General features: G+C 40.0%; 1 protein-coding gene across 1 annotated transcript in view; it reads left to right on the plus strand.

Moving 5' to 3' along the window:
- The window catches only part of MAOB (monoamine oxidase B), an 89,894-nt gene that overhangs the window by 68,002 nt on the left and 5,001 nt on the right, over window positions 1-16,891 (plus strand). The window contains exons 6-11 of the mRNA XM_031445400.2: window positions 3,895-4,036; window positions 5,310-5,459; window positions 6,421-6,580; window positions 11,281-11,377; window positions 12,776-12,829; window positions 15,186-15,243. Of these exons, the coding sequence (XP_031301260.1) occupies window positions 3,895-4,036; window positions 5,310-5,459; window positions 6,421-6,580; window positions 11,281-11,377; window positions 12,776-12,829; window positions 15,186-15,243 (661 nt within the window). The remainder of the gene's footprint in view (window positions 1-3,894; window positions 4,037-5,309; window positions 5,460-6,420; window positions 6,581-11,280; window positions 11,378-12,775; window positions 12,830-15,185; window positions 15,244-16,891) is intronic.

The raw sequence follows: 16,891 nt of genomic DNA on the forward strand, positions 1-16,891 counted from the left end.
GGAGAGAGGGAGATTCACAGCATTAGTTTTAAAAGGAAAATCGAAATAGAAGATTGGTTAAATTAATTGTGGGTCATCTGAAAGCTCGAATACTCTAAAGTCTTGTAAAATCATGTTGCAGAAGAATACTTAATGGCTTGAAAAAAATCATAGTATTAAACATAGAAAAGCAGGCTGTCATCAAGTCTGTGCAGTGATATATGATCTCATTTCTAAAAAGACAACTGTATATGCACTGTGAGCAATGGAAATCCATCAGAATGTTTTTGAACACTTAATATTACCATCAAACATTTATCCATGTCATTAAGATTCTTCATCAAACATCATATTTCATGGTTGCAGAATATTCCATGGAAAGTGAATACCATGTGTTTATCTATTATCATTGGACATTTTAGTCACGTCCAGTCTTTCATCATTATTTTTATTTATTTTATATAATATTCTATGATGAACATGTGTTTCTCTTATGTCTTCGACCTTTGAAAGCAACCAATTTTGGAATAAAACCCTTTTATGATCATGAAATCAATGTCTATTATTAATTACATCCTTTTAAACATTCATCTGACGCCATTTACCACTTTTTTTGAGAGTGTCGGTTTATAATACAAGTTAGTTTGTGCTAATAAAATTGCAGTATTTACTTTTAAATTTTATACATGAGATTTTCAAAAAATAGTGAGTATTCAATTATCAGCACTTGTTTTGTAACTTCTATTATAAAAAGCTTTTAATAAATTCAGTTAAGCCTTTTCTCTCCAGAGAGCTTTGAAGCTCATTGAAGTTAGGACTAATTATATTTCTTTGGTCTCATAGAAATCAGACTTTTTCTGCCACAGTCCTTGGCCTAGTCCTCCCCTTAGTGAATATTCTAGATTGTTGGCTGACAAAATAAAGTATTCTGAGATGCTAGGAGTATATGAACACAAGGTAATTTTTTAACTTTTCCTAAGCAAGATAAACATGATATCATTTCCTGATTTTAAAGGAAATAATCCCTGGAGCACAATCATACATTCAAAGTCTAACGTTGATCATTCTTTCTATTATTATCATTTATAAAGTGCTTTTCAGAAACACAAATTAAATTTACGATGTGGTCACAGCTAGGTAAATACACTTTTTAAAGCCTATAACTAGAAAAAAATGCGCCAAAATGAATCTAGGGGTTATCTTTGAGGGGGGCGACAGAAATATGAAAGCTACTCCTCTCACCTTTTCCTTTTATGAATTTTCCAAATTTTATATAATGTGTATATAGTCTTCATTTAGAAAATATAATGACGTTTATCACTTAAAAAGTCAGCAGGGCAAAGAACACGAAAACATTGCACTAGCTTCCTTGACCTTCCATCCCTCAGATATTGTTCTCATTTCTTTTCTTACGGAAGCTCCCAGAGTAAATCAAATAAAGGATTAAGAATGGCCTGGCCCTCCTGAGAGAATTACTTTTACCTCTCCCTCGATTTCAAACCAGGGTTATTTCTTTCTCATCAAATTGGCAACAATAACAGCTCAAATTGCAGTACTATTTTTATGTTTAATATTGGCTAGCTAGCTAGGGAAACATTAGGTTTTAGTTATTTATTACTCCCTTTCCCTTATACGCCCAAATTCACCTATAAAATAAGGAGCAAAGGAAACAGGACATCAGGAAACAGCAAAGGATGTTTTCACTTTGAGGTAATATTTTAAACCAATGCTTGAATATTTGCTTTAGACAGATGCCAAAAATTGCCTCTGCAAAGAAAGCATGAGTCAGCACTTTCCATCCCTTCAGTTATCATGACGAATCTTGCAAACCTAATTCTAAGTCATGTCAATATGTATATTATACCTAATGCAGGCTTAGTGATGGGGACCGTCACAGAAGTGCTACCAGGTTGTTAGGGTTGCAGACATTGTCCCAAGCAACTGGTTATGTGGGTTAGATGTGATTCTACAAACTTCCAGAGTCAAGGAACACTAGAGTAGAGAGGAGTCCCTTGGGAAGGGTTTATACCTTCAAGATTGTCAGCAGCCTAATTATGAAGCATTTTGAGGTACTAAAATCATGAAGTTGGGGTCAGATATGATCTAGGTTGAAGTTGTACCATTTAGTGAGCTGTGTACTACATATGATTAACTTCCCTGAGACTCAGTTTTTGGGCTTGTGAACCGGGGCAAAATCACAACCATTATTTTTATGACAAATCGATAAGACAATAGGTTTAAAGACCATGGAGAAAGAGCTCAATACATGGAAGATAGTTATTATTTACTCCACCCATTGTCAGCACTACCAGGTGGCAAATTCTACCTCAGGTAAAACCAAACCAATAACATGCAAACTTGATGTCAAAGTCAAAAGGGGGATGGGTCCTAATTAAAGGGACCCCAGAGTGCTCATTACTACTGGCAAATTTTAGGATCTGTTTGACTTATTTGTTTCTTTTGAGGGGCAGAAGTAGCTAGGTTTGTTGATTTTTAATGGAGGTACTGGGGATTGAACCCAGGACCTTGTGCATGCTAAGCACACACTCTTCCACTGAGCTATGCCTTCCCCCTAGGGTTTGTGAGATTTAACTGAGTTGCTGGAATTGCATGAGATCATTCATTTTCTGGTGTGCCTCCAGAGAGGGAGTAACCTCTCGCCATTTACCTGCCAACCTCAAGCAAAAGTTCACTCATCTCTACTCTGTTCATCACTTTTCTTTCTCATCCATTCTTTGAGCTGACCTCCCATTAGGTTATCATAACTGAAGAGATAACTGTGACTAATTCTGGGCGTGGTACATCACCTAGCATATCCTTTGTATATTATGGATCACTTAAAAGTAATATTTAATTGATATTTCTCATTACTCATGTATTCATTCGGTTATCTAACAAGTAATTTATTAAATGCTTACCGTATGCCTGATACTATTTTATTAAAGAAGACACTATGATGAGCAAGAAACTTAAGATCTCTGTCTTACTAGTTGATATTCTAGTGGGGGCAACAGCAAGAAAAAATAATAAACCAATAATTAAGATCATTTAAGACAGTGAAAAGGGTGTTAAAAATACTGTTCTATGGTAAAATGATAGAAAATGCCAGGGTGCTGGGAATGTGGAAGCTGGTGTTGATTTTTGTAGACATGTAAAAGTTCATCTTTCTGAGGAGCCATTAGAATAAGCAGAGAAGATACAGGATGAGATAGAAAAAGCAGGCATGGGCTAGATCAGTTAGGACTTTGGAGGCCATGGTGAAAGATCTGAATCTTATTCCGGTTTTGCTACGATGCCACTGGAGCGTTTCAAGCAAGTTTACACTTTAGAAAGAGCACAGTGGATAGAGGGGAGGGTGATAAAAAGCTTTTGCTTTCAAGTGTGGTAGATAGATATCCTGTGGGGACAAATGGATTCAGAGAGACCAATCTGGAGGAAATCATTGCAATAATCCTGGCAAGAGATGATGCGAAATTGGTGATGATGAAGGTGGAGTGACGTGGTGAGAGACAACAGGACTTCCTCATGGATTGGATGCGGGGAGAGTGATGGAAAGAGAAATCAAGGTTGATTTCTGGAGTATTGGCCTTAGCAATTGGGTGAATGGTGATGCCTGTTACTAAGATGGGGATCACTCGAAGAGTAGCAAGTGTGTGGGGAGAAATCAGAACAGCACAAAGTATGAGATACAAGCTGATTCTGGGTTAGGCATTTTGATTAAGGGGAAAAGAAATCTCATATTCCCGAAATCTCTGATATCATGTCTTATAATATTCGATTCTAGTGACAGTTTTCTGCAACTTGCCAAATTGTACTCCACGTAGCCAAGTAAGTTTATTGCTTGAATAATTTCCAGAGACTGAAGAAGATGCTCTGCTGCATTTGCCAATTTTGCTCTCATTTCTTCCTGAGCAGATCTTCGAAGGATCTTGCTACTCTCTTTGTGAACCTGTGTGTCACTGCGGAGACCCATGAGGTCTCTGCTCTCTGGTTCCTGTGGTATGTGAAGCAGTGTGGGGGCACGACCAGGATCATCTCAACAACCAGTGGAGGGCAGGTACCCATTCATACCCACACCGTTCCTACTGAAATCCACCACTGCCTAAACGAAAGATTGGCATCATTCTTCCATCATGAACAGATGAAGCAGGAGGCAGGCTTGTGGCTTTTAGAGCTTAATCGTAGCAGCTCCAAGTGACTTTTGAAAGGGACAGCCTGTTGTTAGGTACCCCATGTGACAACCCAGTGGCCAATGTCATTTGAAGATTAGTCTTGTCTCTTTTTCTGTACTTTTGCAATTTTCCATTTGGATATACATCCAATTTTTATTGGGTAAATTTGTAAGAGACCATTGGATGGACATAACTGAGTACTTCTCAGAAAACCCAGCAGAGAAAGTCTGAAAAGCATTTTTAATTTAAAACACACGCACCACATGGAAGTCATTCATTCATTGCTTCATTCATTCATTGCCTGCTTCCTGAGCACCAGTCTTGTGGAAGGCACTGTGCTGGGCACAGTAGGAGATGGATTCGAGTTCTTAGATAATCTGCTTGATAGTCATTTTCCTTTCCTCCCCATCCTCCTCCTCCTCCCATCGCCCTCCTTCTTCTCCTCCCCTGCACCCTTTTCTTCCTTCTTCTCCATGACCTTCTTCCTCGTAGACCTATTGGAAGCCATCTTTTTCAAAATTAACTGAGCTGAAAATTTAGGAGGCAGTCAGTTCCACCATGCACATGACCCTGCGGAACATTTGGCAGCTTTAGCAGGGCTTGGGTTAGGTGGGTGCAGTGAGGTGAAATGACCTCATTGGCCGCAGAAAGAGCAGGTACCCGGCCCAGGGTGAGACAGCTAGCCTGCCACAGGGAGTAGGCGGGCCTGGGGGTGGGTGGGCCAGCGAGGTTCTGAGCCTGAGTCACAAGGAAAGGGGAAACAGGTCTAGGTGTGCTCAGGCAAGGGCTGGTCCAGCTCTAAGGAGCACCTCACCAGACTCGGCAACCCAACCGAAGGATGTGGGTAGGACGCGGAGCAGGGGCAGTGGCCAGGCAGGTGGGGCATGGGGGTCAGGCTGAGGAGAGGATACACAGTGGAGTTTGGAGCCTGGGAAGCCACAAGAACACAACCCGGAAGGTGACTGTTAGAAAACCTGTAATTTTGTCGAAAGCCAGCCAGCATTCGTTAGAAAACAACGGTGAAAGATGCCATTCCCAAGAGCCAAATGAAATTGTATCCATCGCCCAGTAAAGATATGTGCGGAAAACTAGCAACTTAGCACTTCATATCCCTTCCTATATTTCCTACCCACCTCTGGAGTCCTTTTTTCTTTCCAGGAGAGGAAATTTGTGGGCGGATCGGGACAAGTGAGCGAACGGATTATGGACCTCCTTGGAGACCGAGTCAAGTTGGAGCGGCCTGTGACCCACATTGACCAGACAGGAGAACATGTCCTGGTGGAGACCCTCAACCACGAGGTGTACGAGGTAACCAAGAGCCTCAAAACTGGGGGGGAAGAAGCCAGAGTCCCACAGATAACCAGAGCTTAAGTAAAGCTGAGAATATTCCAGACTTCCCAGACAAAGCCTTGGCCAAAAGTGCAAAAGCTGCCTCTATCTGAAAGGAAGGGAAAGAGAACATATAATAAATATATTTATAAAATAAATTTATAAAAAATAATATTATTATCGCCCCTCTGTATTGGGCTCCTATATAAGTAGAAAATGAAAAAAATATTTATTTGATAAATATCAAGTGCCTCCTATGTGCTTGGCATTATTCTAGGAGGTGGGAACACAGCAGTGAACAAAACAGATAAATTCTTTGCTTTCATGTAACTTACATTCTAGTGAAGGCAAAAAGTCATAATCAAATATGTAGTTAAAATACAGACTATGCGAGATTGTGATAAAGAAGAGGGAGGGGTGTACAAGAAAGTGGGATGGGACAATTGGTCATGCAATTTTAAATAAGGTCATCAAGGATGTCCGAAGTTTGAGTCCAGAACCCAAAGAGGTGAGGGATTGAGCCATGTGGCTCTCTGGGGAATCGTTTTTCAGGTTGACTGCGCAGCCAGCCAGTGCAAAGGCCCTGAGGCAGGAGCAAGCTTGGCATGATGAAGTAACAGCAAGGCAGTCAAAATGGTGAAATTAAGAGGATTGAGGGGGAGAGTAGCAGAAGATGAGATGAGAGATGTGACAGGGGTACCTTTCATGGATGACCTTGAAAGTCACTGTAAGGAACTTGGCTTTGATTCCAAGTGTGATAGGAAGTCACTGGCAATTTTGAACTAGGGAACAATAAAAGCTCATTTTGATTTTAATAAGACCCTTCTGGTTTCTCTGTTAAGAAGAGACTGAATGAGGGACAAGGGTAAAACAAGGGAGAAACATTAGGAAAAAAGTAAAAACAACCCAACAATGTTTAACCCTGCTGTTTTCCTTCCAGGCTAAGTACGTGATTAGCGCTGTTCCTCCTGCTCTAAGCATGAAGATTCATTTCAATCCCCCTCTGCCAATGATGAGAAATCAGCTGATCACTCGTGTGCCCTTGGGTTCAGTCATCAAGTGTATAGTTTATTACGAAGAGCCCTTCTGGAGGAAAAAGGGTGAGTCCTTTTCTTTGGCAGAAGATCCAGGAAACTTGGTGCAAAGTCACGTATTTGCATGTAACTGTTTTTCTTAAAATGCTGGATATCAGACATCCATCCAGGTTCTAAGTACAGTTCCATCAAATAAAGTACGTTGGCACAAACTCATGGAATTAACTTCCCTTTAGAATATGATCGATTCTTTTTATAATTCAATATAAAGTTTACTTAACCCCTTCACAAAATCTTGTGAAAATGAGTTATTAACATTTTCTAATACAGGTTTTTAAAGTAAGAATTTATAAAGCCATTCACAAAGGTGTGGCTTCTGAACACGTGTGTGAGTCATGAACACTTGAAATGTGGTGAGTGAGACTGAGAACCTGAATTTTTCCGTTTTATTTCATTTGAATTGCTTTAAATTCAAATGTAAAAAGCCAGATGTGGCTAATGGCTACTATGTTAGACAGCACAGTGCTAGAGTCTTACCATATTTACTCTCATCACATCTACTTTTCTTCCAAGAGGGGACCGTGTAAGAACAGTCAGTAGCTGGGAATGAGGGTGAAGGGGAAGATGCACTGAAATGAGGAACCAGATGGCAGAGAGAAGAGGAAAGTTGTGCTGGAGGCAAAGGGAGGAAGGTTTCATATTCTTACCTACCCTTTTCTGCCACATGGCAGCCTCCTAATTCTCCACCTTTGCAGGAAATTCTGTTTAGGACAGTTATTGGATAGGTGCATCCGTTGTGCAAGTAATCTACCTTTTGCAAAGGACAGGGCAGTGACCCACCATGAAGGACTTGCTTCCTCTCGTGACCCACGTCACCCGTTTGAGGCAGCTGGGTGCTGGCAAGTAGATAAGGTTTGGGACCATGGAATAGAAAAATAGAGATTTTTTCTTTTAATGGCTCAGAACGCCTTTATTTGTGGAAAATACCTCTAACTTTCCTTCATGTTAGCAAATCTTTAGCTTAGGGCTGCTGTGTGCCCGGTAAGTTCACTGTTAGGCACTAGCGTCAAAAAGAAAACCCAAGTTCTCCACTCGCAAAAGGTTGGGTCTGACTTGATCCTTATTATGAGCCTTGAATTATGCTCTAAAAATTACTGAGGATGTCAGAACCTCCCCCAAAGCATTTTCAGTTTCTTTTGTGTTACTTTATTAATGTATTTCTGCAACTAACCACTATTGAGTACCTATTGTACAACCTTGGGGATTCAAAGGCATATTTCCTTGCCCAGAAAATCCAGACTTTGTGGGAAGACGTCCGTGTAAACTAATAATTGCATTACAATGTGCTGAGTACACTGTTGGCAGTACCTAGGCTATTATAGAAACACAGGGGAGGGCTCCCAAACTCACATCCAATGTGGTGCCTCCTTTTTAAAAAAAAAAATTACAGAAGTAAACTTGTTCACTCTAAAACTCTCAAAATATAGAAGTGTATGAAAAAGGTCCCTCACCTATTGCCACGCCTCCCCCTGCCCAGGGAATCACTGTTGAAAGTGTAAGTTTGTTATCTTTAGAGATTCATCGTAGACATAAGTGATACTTTAAATATATTGAGGGAGGAGGGTATAGCTCAGTGGTAGAGTGCCTGCTTAGCATGCATGAGGTCCTGGGTTCAATTCCCACTACCTCCCTTAAAAATAAATAAATAAACCTAATTACCCCCCCCCCCCAAAATAAGACTTTAAAAATAAAATTTTAAAAAAATGATTAAAAGTTTTTAAAAAATTAAATATATTGTACATCTATATTGAAATATATAGACTTTAAATGTATATTGAAGAATATGTGTAACATTGATATGAAAATATAATTTTAAATAAATGTTATATATTTTTCCCCAAACCATTATTTTTAAAAAATACACATTATACTGAAGTTTGCTCTTTGCTGTTAGCGGTAAGCTATAGATATTTCTCCACATCAGTTACATTTTAATCCCTCTCATTTTGACAATTGAATAAATAGTATTTCACCGTAGGCTCCATGAAAATGTACCCAGTAGCTGTGCTTATGATAGGTGTTTCATTTGTTTCCAAGTTTCTGCTCTTACACTGCAATAAACAGCTTCCTTCATATAGCTCTGCGGATTTGTATGGGAGCATTTTTTTTTTTTTGATAAATTTGTAAAAGTGGGATTACGAAGTCAACTGACTTGAGTAGACCGGCTAATAGTATTTTTTAACTTTCTGCCAGTCAATAGGGGAAAATATACCGCTTATGTCTTATTTGTAAGTTTTATCATTAATAAGGCTTCGGAGTTATATTAAATCATTTTGTAAATTATCTGTTTATCCTGTGCTCTTTAAATTTTTTCTGTATATGTTGCAAATATTTTTTCCCAGTGTACCAGTTTTTAAAAAATTGTTTATGCTGGTTTAATCCTACTATGAAATATATATACATGGGGCTTTTCTGGACCAAAAATTCTTTTCCACTGTTCTTTTTCACTGGGCTCCAAATGTTTTTTATAGCCCTATATGTTAAAAAATTAAACATCAACTACCACTGAATGTATTTATTCCTAAACTATGCACATGGACTGCTGAATACAATGTTTTTTTTTACAAAACATACTGGACACTTTTGAATAGCTGAAATTGAAAAATAAGAATTTCTGATGTCTTTCTCCACTATCTAGATGTGTAATCTAGGTGTGCACACCCTACTTTGGAGAACACAGATTTATATTATTGAATCCTATGGTAATACTGTACTATGTGAATCCCTGTGACTTTACAATATGTTTGATATCTGGTAGGATATTCTCTTCTTGTAATTTTGTCCTTGGTAAATGTCAGTTATTCTTCTAGATGAATGTGATCATTTTCTTGGAACTCCTCCTTCCACACTCCCACACTCAAAACACTTGTATTGAATTATTTTATCCTGAATATTCCTCTTTATCACCTCCCATAGCTACAATATCTTCTCTTTTCTCCCTCAGGATGTCACTTGCCACTTTTGGGAACATTTCTCCTACTTTTTGTGCCCCCCCACCCCGAGAGTTCCTTTGTTTGTTTGTTGTTAGCTTGTTTCTGCGTTTGTCTTTTCTTCTTTTGCTAAAAGTCTTTGTTAGATGTCTTCTAAGAGTGAGGCAGGACCAAGGTAACCGGAAGTCCCTTGTGCATGGGCGGAGCTCCTGAGCTTTCTACCTACAAATGATAGAAGTGCTACTGATGCCACATGGTTTGTCCTGGCATGAACAGGATGCTTCTCTCTGCCCCTTGCTCCTTCACTTCCACCCAGTGCACCTGTGTGATGCCGAGGTCATCTTTGCTCTGTGAAGGAAGTGTCCAAGGAGCCCCTCCACCCAGAAAGCAGGGCCTCCACCCCAGCCAGCCTGGTGTCCTCCAGGAGCCCTCTGTCTGGTCCAGCTGACCCCCACGTGACCAGTGTGCCCTTGCTTTTTTTAAATTTTGGAAAGGGAGGTAATTAGGTTCATTTATTAATTTAATGGAGGTACTGGGGGTTGAACCCAGGACCTTGTGCATGCTAAGCACACGCTCTACCTCTGAGCTACACCCCCTCACCCCCATGCTGCTTGCTTTCTTCTCTTACCACATCCTGTCCCATTTGTCTCCTCTCTTGCTTGTCTTCTTATTACAAAGTGATTCCTTAGCTGTTTCCCTTGTATTCTTAAATCTTCTTGAGTTCTTGGACAGACGTTAAACATTTCTTCTTCCCATATTTCATTATGTTTTTCTCAATGATTTTTCCTAGCCCCAGTACACCTGAGGAACATGCAACTGCCCCTCCATCTAGTGGCTAACTAGGACATTGATTCTCAGGAATGTGAAGTGGGGAGGGTCATGGGAAGAGAGAGAGAGAGAGAGAGAAGGAAGTGCAGGTAGAAACCAGACAGGTGCGTCTGCTCACATACAGATCGGGGCAGTGCATGTCCTCCAAGTTCTTTCTCTGTTCTTTCTTCCTCATTTTGAAACCCTCTCACTGGATTTTCTATACAACATTTGTTCTGAGGTCTTCCACCATAATGTTCAAACAACCTCAATCTGCAAGTAAACGGTAGAGCAGGAGGAGTGATACACTGTAGCAGCATATTCTTACAGCATTTCAAATTCTGCCCTGACATTTTCGCCATTGCTCGGTCGCATTCTTTTGTTGAAATGACATGTATTTTGTTCTGGAGGGGAATGAGAGGGGCGCTTTTGTCCAGAATGAGCTGAAATTGTTTCCCAAGTTGTTCTGGAGGTCCTGTTTGAAATAAGTGTTTGGGATTCTGCATTTGAATTATCCACGTCCTCTCTGCCCTGTCTCCAGCTAATCAAGATCTAGTTAGCAAAGAACAGGTGGCTCCTCATCAAATGTGAATGTTCAGTCCCTCCGATTTTGCAGTAATGGGCTAGCATTTCTTTTACACATCTTTGGTTTTATCTGATTTCTTGTGAAAGAGGAAAAAGGGGACACGCTTATCAATGGCAAGGAAAACAAGATTTCATGAAATGGTGGCCTGGATTAATTCATAATATCACATTGCTTCTTTGCAGAGAGGGGCTTACAGTTTGAGCTTTTCACAATGCTGGCTACTTAGCCTTCCTTTTGACATCAGTTTGGTTTGCCTGCATATATTTTGAATATAATAGCTTACTTTTAGCCTTTGGGCTTCTCAAGTTGCAAAAGGTGTGCTTCATTGCAACTGCAGCTTGATAGGGTGATGAATATCTTTTTCCATTTTGCTCTTCTCCAAGATTACTGTGGAACCATGATTATTGAAGGAGAAGAAGCTGCAGTTGCCTACACGTTGGATGATACCAAACCTGATGGAACTTATGCTGCCATAATGGGGTAAGGCATGGTTGTGGTGGTGTGGGTGATAGTTTATCTTGACAGTGTATCCCATGCTATTCATAAATGTGCCCCAAACTTGGTTCAATCATTTTTTAAAATTGAAGTATAGTTGATTTACAATGTTGTGTTAGTTTCTGGTAAACAGCATAATGATTCATTTATACACACACACACACACACACACACACACTCTTTTTCATATCCTTTTTCATTATAGGTTATTATAAGATATTGAATATAGTTCTCTGTGCTATCCAGTACAACCCTGTTTGTCCATTTTGTATATAGTAGTTAGTATCTGCAAATCTAAGACATGTAAACAACCTAAATGTCCATCAACAGATGAATGGATAAAGATTGGTATATATATTATATATAGGAATACTACTCAGCCATAAAAAAGAATGTTCAATAATTTTTTTTTTGTATCCATCACCATCATTCTCCAAATCCAGCAGTAGAAAACTTATTGCTTAAAAAAAATAATGTCTTCCAATGAATAAATACTTGGAAAGGAATTAGAAAATCAATAATATTTTAAAATTTGTTATATGAGATTTTGTTTGTTTGTTTTGCTTCATATTTAGTGCCAGGGGTTGACATACTCTGGTAAGCTATCTTTTTTTGTGAAAGCATGATATGAAGATTTGACTTAAGGTGTTTTATTAAGAGGGCTTCTTGTGGAGGCTGTGTGGGCATCTATGGTATTTATGTGGAAAACTGAGATTTTCCAGTTCCCACCAGAGAGGAGCTAAGGCCAGGCCAGTTTGCAACTTGGGAAGGAAGACCAATGCAGATGGGGATGTCATGGGGGCCAGAACTTGGCCCAGAGGCAGAGGGGTGGCTACCCAAAACAGCCAAAATTGAGATGGACCTTAGAATATGTATGAGTTTATTTCAGAGAGAGCCAGGGGTCAGAACAGGGAGATCAAAGCCAGTTGTAAAGTTGAAGGCAAGCATAGGGCTAGAAATGGAGGTGGATTCTAGAAGGCTGGGCACCAGGGAGATGCCACCATGAAGATAGATCCTAAGAGCAAGGGCTGGATGAAATTGGAAAGTCTCAGACACACCTTAGATGGGCATTTGAGACCCAGTATGCATTCCTATTGACCGCCAGTCATGTAGGGGGAGTTGGGTCACTCACGGTATCACCCTAGGCAGAAATGATGGCCAGTCATTTGTTTTTAGTCCCTTGAATCCCTGAAGCTAGAAGGTATCTTTTAGTGTCAGGAATATAACAGATAAACAGTAAAACATCAAACGTTAGACAGTGTATAATTTGTTTCTTCTGGTTGACTTTTAACTTGTACACTAGGCACATGTGTCGGTGTAGAAATGAAGCCAGGACGAAAGCAGCCATTAATTTCCCCCCTTTCTCTTGTTTGTATATTTTAGGTTTATTCTTTCCCACAAAGCCAGAAAACTGGCCCGTCTTACCAAAGATGAAAGGTAAGGGAAATAGTGCGTTTTCTTTCTTCCCTCCTTCTCTCCCTCCCTTCCTCTGTCCCCTTTCTTCCTGCCCCTCTCCACACCCCCTCTTCCTTTCTTTCCTCCTTTGCTTCTTTCTACCGACTTTCAACTTAATTGAACTTTTTAACTTAAAGACTGTTTAATACGATGAGTATTCCCAGCACTACCTGTACATGATGTTACTTACAAGGGTCTTGTATAAAGACACAGTGCTGGTATTTTAAGAACCAAGTATTCAAAATAATATTTATTGAGTTTATTGTACATAAGATACCATGCAAAGAGCTATGGAGAATACAAAAATGGATATAGCCCAGGAGCTGAAAATTGACTTGGGGAGAAGATAACCAGGAAGACAAATGACTGCATTGCAGGGCAGTCTGCAGTACATCCTTCATGAATGATGTGTAACAATGACAGATTGCAGGTACAGAGGGGCTCGTTTCTCTGCAGGGGGCAATTTCTCCCAGTAATTAGTATTCACCACTACCAATTTTCTATTCCCACACCACCACTCAGAGCCCTTGAATTACATTATGACACATCCCCCCTCCCCATTAGCAGGCTGCTTTGTGACTATTGCCACCACTGCACTTGGCCCTGGGCTATGGAGGCATCACTGGGCCACTCACCTAACAATGTCCCCACTAGAATATTCAGATCCATGAAGGTAGGAAGTTTTGTCTGGGTCGTTCACTGCTGGATCTCCAGTGCCTGGGGCAATGCCTGGGACAGATCTTTTCCCAGTTTATCTTTTGACCATATTTACGGCTTCTTCATTTATATTATATTATATTTATACTGTATATAATATACATAATATAATATATTGTATAGTATATTATATTTATACTGTAATATAATTTTAACTTTTTATGAAGTTAAATATATCAGTTTGTGAATCATCGCTTCTGAAGGGTCTATCAGGCATAGAAAAGACTTTTCCATTCCAAGATTATTTTCTAAATTATCCATTTTTTCATTACTTTTCTGATTTCATCCATTATGTGTAAATCTTTGTTCTTTCTGAAATATATTTTGAAGGAGTCACATAGGAGTCCAGCTTTGTTTCTTTCATGGGTAGCCATTTGTCTGAGGGCCATTTTATTGAATAATCTGTCTTTTTGTCATGGGTTTTAAATGCCCACCTTTATGATTCTAAATTCCCTTATGTATTTGGTTCTATTCCTAAATTTAATTTTCTCTACTCTGTAGAACCATTCCTCTACTTATGCCAAGCTAGTCCATTTATGTAAATACAAATTAAGAAGAAAAAAAGAAAGAAAAAATGAGAGAGAGAGAGGGAGGATGGATGGGAAGAAAGAAGGAAGGAAGAAAGGATGGGAAGAAGGAGGGATGGAACAGAGGGGAGAAAGGAGGAGAAAATAGACATTTTCACATACCTTTGTTTGTAGAAAGAGCTCCTGGATTTAAAATCATAATACTTTTGAAAATCATTGGCCTTAACTCTAAATCATCTGTAAGATCCTCTTTAACAATACTATAAAAATCAGAATGGAAATAGCTATAAGCTTATACTTTAACTGACTAATTATAACTTTTGGCTCACATCCCATTCACCCATAAAACTAAATATCTTAAGAGCTACCATTTATTGAGCATTTATTATGTACCAGTTATTGAATTGGGAACTTTCTATGCCTTATATCAGCTGTTCACAAACTTAATCACCTGGAAGGTTTGTGAAGACCCTTTGCTGCCACTGCTGTCTCTGAATTGGCAGGTCTGGCGCGGGGCCTGAGAATTTGCATTTCTAACAAGTTCCCCGGATGATGTGTCTGCTGCTGCAGGTCCAGGGACCACACAGTTTTACCACCATTAGTGAAAACCTCATGCCAGCTTGTTGCTAAAACTAAAAGTCAGAGAGCTTAAGTAACCTGCTCAAGCCCTCACAGGATGCAAGAGGCAGAATCCGAATTTGAAGCTTTTCCTGCTCCACTTTGCCCATCGCTTCTCAGTGGGATGGGGGGAGAAAGCGGAGCGAGCAAGAATCCTGTCTCGGTCCTCGCAGACTCTCCAGTGCTTAGGAGGTTGACAAGAGGTACACAATGTTTTCTTGAGTGAATGAACAAATTGCCATGTGCCCCCAGTGATGCAGACAATGCATCACTTTTTCCCTTTAACACTATTTGTGACCTCATCGATTTCCAGTGTTTGAACTAGAACAACGTGCCTTGTTCTGAAAAATTGCAATGAACTTTCCAGTGGATGCAATAGCTTGGAACCATTTTGAATGAGGGGCTACTATGGACCTTGCACTTTTTCTTCCTTCTTCATTTTCACTTTTTTTTCTTTTCCTCTTCTCTTCCCATAGGTTGAAGAAACTTTGCGAGCTCTACGCAAAAGTCCTAGGCTCACAAGAAGCTCTGAAGGTCAGACTGCTTCCCAACCCTTTTTAAGGGAGAGAGATCTTGCTTTGTCCAGATCTTGCAGGGATGGATTCATGCAAGTGGGGCGCTAGAGCTCGTGTTTTCCCTGATACGCTCTCAAAAGTGTCTACACAGCCGAGCTGGCCAATTTATGAGTCGTCCCAGAGAATATGGGCCCTGGCTGTGCCTCTGGCAGCCCCAGGACCCTGCAACACTGTTGTGTTTTAGGTAGTGCTACCCTGTCCCCGAGTTCAGAGCACTTCCTGGAGCAGGAAAGACATGCCGATGGGCTCAAGCTGAGCCCCGTGGGCTGAATTTCCCAGACACTTTTGCAAGTAGCCTGAGGAAGCTGTGATCTTCAAGTGGAACGAGTAGTTCCCCTCCCCCACACCGGGAGGCTGAAGGCGGGATGGGCGGGGTAGGGAGGCAGTGTGATGGGGGCATTCCGTGATGGTCAAAGGGCCAGGTGTGCTCAATAACCAGTATCCACAACCACTTCATCAATATTGAAAATGAAGAATCGATGTTCTCGTTAAATTCACCAGACTGCTGGGTCTTTAATGTTTTGACCTGGATTCAATCACCTTTTGAGAGCGAAGATTAAATCCAGTTATCTGTGACGCAGTTGAAGACAATGGAGGCTGATGTACAAATGAGCAGCTAAAGCGTGAGAAAAGTCTAATGAAGGGGCTAAGAGTGTTTAACTTGCTAAGCCTCTTAAATCCAAATCTCTGCAGGGCACGCCATGACCTAGTTGAGCTTCATCTCATTCCTTGAACGCTTATTTCGCTCAACTTTGCAGTGGCTCCCTAGTCAAGTGGTTGTGGCTTTTGAATTTGTCATTTTTGTTCATCCTTTTCAAGCAAGAGCCGTTTCCCCCGTGCTCATGATAAGCGAAACACGTGCTCTTGAGGATTTGGGGAATTCTTTCTCAGCAAATGAACAAGAGTGACTAATTGATTAGTTTGGGGAAAAAAAAAACATTATCATCCTGAGGAAGATGTTTTGTTTCTTTTTTCACTTTCATAGGCCATTTCACAAGTTTAAGTGTAAGCTTAGCCTCTGGGCACAAGGATAGTATGAGTGAAGTAGCAAGATCAAACACGCATACACATTAAAAATACATCATTTCACAGCTGCAAAAACTGCCTGGTTTTTCTGTTTAAAAATGCTGTTCAATTATCATACTAAGTGAAGTAAGCCAGAAAGAGAAAGAAAAATACTGTATGATGATATTACTTATATGTGAAATCCAAAGAAATGACACAAATGAACTTATTTACAAAACAGAAACAGATTCACAGACATAGAAAACAAACTTATGGTGACCCAAGGGGAAAGGGTGAAGGGATGGACAAATTAAGAGTTTGAGATTAATAGATACAAACTACTATATATAAAATAGATAAACAGCGAGGTCCTACTGTATAGCGCAGGGAACTATGTTCAATAGCTTGTAATAACCTATAATGAAAAAGAATATTTATATGTATAACTGAATCGCTATGTTGTACACCAGAAACGAATACAATGTTGTAAAGCAACTCTACTTCAATTTAAAAAAAATTTAAATGCTGTTCAAGATATTCCACCCTGTTAAATACTCCAGCTTTTTTGAAGTTATGTTCTGAGACACCCTCAGGCTGAGGCA

This window comes from Camelus dromedarius, chromosome X (genome assembly GCF_036321535.1).
Source record: "Camelus dromedarius isolate mCamDro1 chromosome X, mCamDro1.pat, whole genome shotgun sequence".
Taxonomy (NCBI): Eukaryota; Metazoa; Chordata; class Mammalia; order Artiodactyla; family Camelidae; genus Camelus; species Camelus dromedarius.